The 4,179-nt window shown below is 39.5% G+C and overlaps 1 protein-coding gene across 1 annotated transcript; it reads right to left on the reverse strand.

Moving 5' to 3' along the window:
• Nucleotides 1-2,771: 2,771 nt before the first annotated feature.
• RNF182 (ring finger protein 182) lies at nucleotides 2,772-3,509 on the reverse strand. The gene has a single exon (XM_009637943.2). The coding sequence runs from the start codon at nucleotides 3,507-3,509 to the stop codon at nucleotides 2,772-2,774; it is 738 nt and encodes a 245-aa protein (XP_009636238.1).
• Nucleotides 3,510-4,179: the final 670 nt, after the last annotated feature.

A 4,179-nucleotide genomic window follows, 5' to 3' on the forward strand; every position in this document is an offset into this window, starting at 1 on the left:
AGAATAAAAATAATGAAAGAGTAATATCTGAAGTTCTTCTGGTCTCAGTCACACAGCAAATATCTTCTCAACAAATAATTGCGATTTAGACTCCGAGCAATTCTCAGTGGTCATATTGTAAGTCATATAGGAATTTTATGAGACCAAAGCTGTAATGACATGCTCTGGCTGAGTGGCAGAATAGCTATACAATCAACATGTTTTTGCACGCTCGCATTTTTGAGTGGATTAGTATTTCAGCACAGTCTAAAATAACAGCATAAATTTAATGGGCTGGCAGTCTTAAAAGTAGTAAAGTACAAGAACAGGTGTATTTATTTGTGCTGTTAAGTGTAACTGACACCACTGTAATCCTGCTGAGATTAGGCTCTGTTTTAAAACGGAGTACAAAATACCTGGTGCTGGAGCTAAGATAATCAACTGAAAATCAAAAGCAAAAGACAACAGGTAGCATTGTAGACATATTGTGCAGGGGTGATACATATATGTCACACATTAGCAAAACCTACTTCCTCTATTAGGCAGCCCTTTATTGGAGACACTATATTCAGACAAATTGAACAAATCCTAAAACATATAAATCCCTAACACTACAAATACACCTTTCCCCAAAGTTATGAAGTACTATAAAACCACATAGGTTTCTATTTTTCTTGCTTTTTGACAGGATTGTTGTTGGATACTTAAAATTTATGAGTTCATAGATGAATCAAACCTTGCAGTATACCAGAACTGGAGATGATACCTCTTCTAACTATACGTGCTTTACCACAAACATTAAAAACAATTACTTAGGAATAGTAATTTCTAGGAATTCTGAAAATATTTTCATTATAATTGTTATCAAGTCATTACAGAAAAGTCTGAAACATTTTCTTTAATCAATCAGTACATAGCTCCATAACTCCATACACTTGAAAACTATAATTTCGCTATGTTTTCTTCTTACATATGTGTCTATATGTACATACACACACATATATACACACTATTATAAAATGAGTGTCAAGAAAAGCAGGACCTTTAAATTTCCACATTTTTCCCTATATTTGCAATAGGAATGAAACTGTAGACACCACTTGTGCCATCTACAAAAACTGGATGAGCTTGATTTCAAATCCTCTTGACAGACACAATAACCACTTATGCTCTGTTTTTCCCATCGGCATTTTTCATTCTACCAAAGTCAGTTTGCTCTAAGAATATATTGTTAGACCATACATTCAGTCTTCACGCAACAACCCCCCCTCCCTCTTACACTGCCTTGAAATTACTAAATCTTGTGCCTGACCCCAAAATCATGCTTGCACTGCTCAACTCCTCCTTCTCAGTTTTCACCCTGCTGTGCACAGGAAAAAGAGTTTGCAGCTGTGGTGTTGACTGAGACCTATACACATAAACATTAAATGTTTCTTATTTTTGTGCTCTTCCAGTAGTTCAAAAAGTAGCCTAAACCATGGAACATACAAGCAAGCCTTACAGGGCCTGATTCTATTTGTGGAATGGCAAATCAACAGCAATTCCCCTGAACTCAACTAATCAAGACATGCTAATTGCCACATCTAGAGTGCCGTCAACTCACAATGGTGACAGAGGGAATTCAGGGTATTAAACATTTTGAAGGACTACGTGTTAAACAGAAACCTTCCCAGAGTCATAGTACCTCCTTACAATGCTCATTCTGTGAACTCTGACAGCAAAAAATACCTTCCAGCTAACCGTTTCAGATTTTTTCTGAAATTTGTATTAGTGATTGAAGGTCCGTTTCCTAATGGTTGGGAATAAAAGCCTATCTTGATAGCTAAAGTCACATAAGCCAAATTCTCCAGTGTAGCTACCACAGAGTAGATGTGCATGAAGTTGGTCAGGCAATTTGTTAGGATGATTAATGGGTTGGAAACATGGCGTGGTGGTGCAAATGCTAGGAGGGAGGGTAAGCATAAAAGAACACAGCTAGAGAAGCTAGCAAAACTCTGAACCCTCAAAGTGAAGCCTAAGGTGTATGCATGCTGAACTAAGTGCACCTAGAGAAGAGAAAATGTGTGCCTGGGTCCCTGGAAGTACTCATTAGCAGGAGTATCTCAGAAGAAGCTGCAACTATATGACAAGTAAAGTGGGCTTCTGTTTGGAGAAAGTGTTTTGGAGACATGTTTTCAGCATGGTGGAAAAAAAGATTGGAAAAAAGGATTCCTCGTGTTGCAGAATGCAAAAAATCTGTAACCACTGGCCTCCCACAAATATTTTTGCTATAACAAGAACTGATACAAGCAATGGTAGCTTGCCTTATTCTTCTTATAATATTAACTAACAAAGTGATTTCATTTGCTGTAAATGATAATGAATGGTAAACAACAGATATTCTAAAGCATGAGATGCTTTGGATGAAGAAATGCTGTATTTTGACCTGGAAGGTGCCTTTATACTAATTTCTTCTAGGGTGGATCCTGCAGCCTTGACTGACATGACCAAGCCAAGAGAAAGCAAAGGGCTACTCATTTGAATAGTGGCAGCAGCAAGTTCGGCAATTTTGCTTTATCCCTTCCTATGACTCAGCCTTTTAAAATCAGCATGTAAATTTTATTTCCATTATTTAGCTTAAAAAAAAGAGAGGGGATGTGTCAAATCAAGTAGAAAAAAAAGGACCATTTTACTAGGCCCACTGCTTCCATTTAGTGGGATGGACAACGATAAGAATAAATAAGAATACAAAGACAGGATAAATCAACTATGCTACACATGTGGCAATACATCTTATTTTACTGTATTTGTTATCAAGACGACATGCAGTCTAGAACTTCATGGCAAACACACTGGCAAAAGCCATAAACCATGAGAATAACAAGGCTCGAAGGAACAAGGCTTACAAAGACAACCCCAAGGGTGACTTTCTTAGATACCAGTAAATAAATCCCTAAAGGCAAGGAACTAAAGTACAGCAACCCTAGCAACCACACTAGCACCCGAATTGAGGTCTGGAAGAGCAAAGATGTGCAGTTCCACACTGTCCAGTTGTGGGACACAGTTGCAACAGAGTCAAAACTCGTAGGCCTGTAAAATTCCACCACGGGCGTTGTGTTTAGAGTCTGGGGACTTTCTCTTTGAACTTCCATGATTGTTATAACCAGGCAATTAGAAGAGGTGTGAGAAGGGCTAACCAGAGACGCCAACCTTTTGGGAGTCAGCAACAGTTCTGTTGGGTTGTCTGGTAGGCACTTCTTTCCCTTTCCCCCACAAGCTAAATTCAGAAGGATGTTGTTGTCATCAGGAAGACTACTAACCTCATCGTCTGGCAGGCACGTTTCAAACCTGCAAAACGGGCATACTATGACTCCTTGCGGGGAATCGCCGAAGTCTATGATCTTGCAAAGGCATTTGGCACACACTCTGTGACAACACTCCAGCACTTTTGGTTTTCTCTGTCGCAGGTTATAGCGGTTGTAGCAGATCTTGCACTCGAGCTCATCTGAGCTCTGGGTCTCCACAGACTCCTCTGGTAGTTGACTGGTCATTTCTTCTGATGGTTTTTAGACTTGCAGAAAGAGGAGTCAAGGGACGAAGAGGTCACTCGGGCTTATTTTAGAACTTTTTCCTGATGATCATATCACCCATCTCAAACAGGAAAAGACGAGATGCCGTGGAAAAGCATCAGTAGGCATCATCCATTTTCAGCTTCTGCTATGGACTGTGCATTGCATGCCCTTTACTCTGAGCCAGGCATCCATCTGAAAAAGACGACGTGGAATTTTTGTGGAGGAAAAGAAAAGTAAAAGCTGTAGCAGGTGAAATATGCAAGTTCCAGTTTTTACAAGTTTAGCTTCCTTTGCTAAAAATACCTCTTAAGGTAGTTTTTTTTCTGTGGCATATGGGGCCTATATAGCAGTCATGCTGATAAAACTTAGTATCACGCTGTATTCATTTGTTTTAGACTTGTAACTTTGAGAGGCTCAGCCCATGAAGCTCTCAGCAGAAGCTGCAATCTAATCACTGATCTGTGACTGACTATTTAAACCCTGGTTTCCTAAGAAAATGAGACCTGACCCCTGGAGCTTTTTGTCTTTCTCGGTAACTTGTTAACTTGCTGTCCAATTTCAAACAAATTGGAAGAGGGGCAGCAGTACTGAAGATAACTAAGTTTCTAAAAAAGTAGTGAACACTGGCAGTTGGGTAGAGGAGAGGGAG

Source organism: Egretta garzetta, unplaced genomic scaffold, assembly GCF_000687185.1.
Source record: "Egretta garzetta isolate BGI_Z169 unplaced genomic scaffold, ASM68718v1 scaffold14, whole genome shotgun sequence".
NCBI classification, from domain to species: domain Eukaryota; kingdom Metazoa; phylum Chordata; class Aves; order Pelecaniformes; family Ardeidae; genus Egretta; species Egretta garzetta.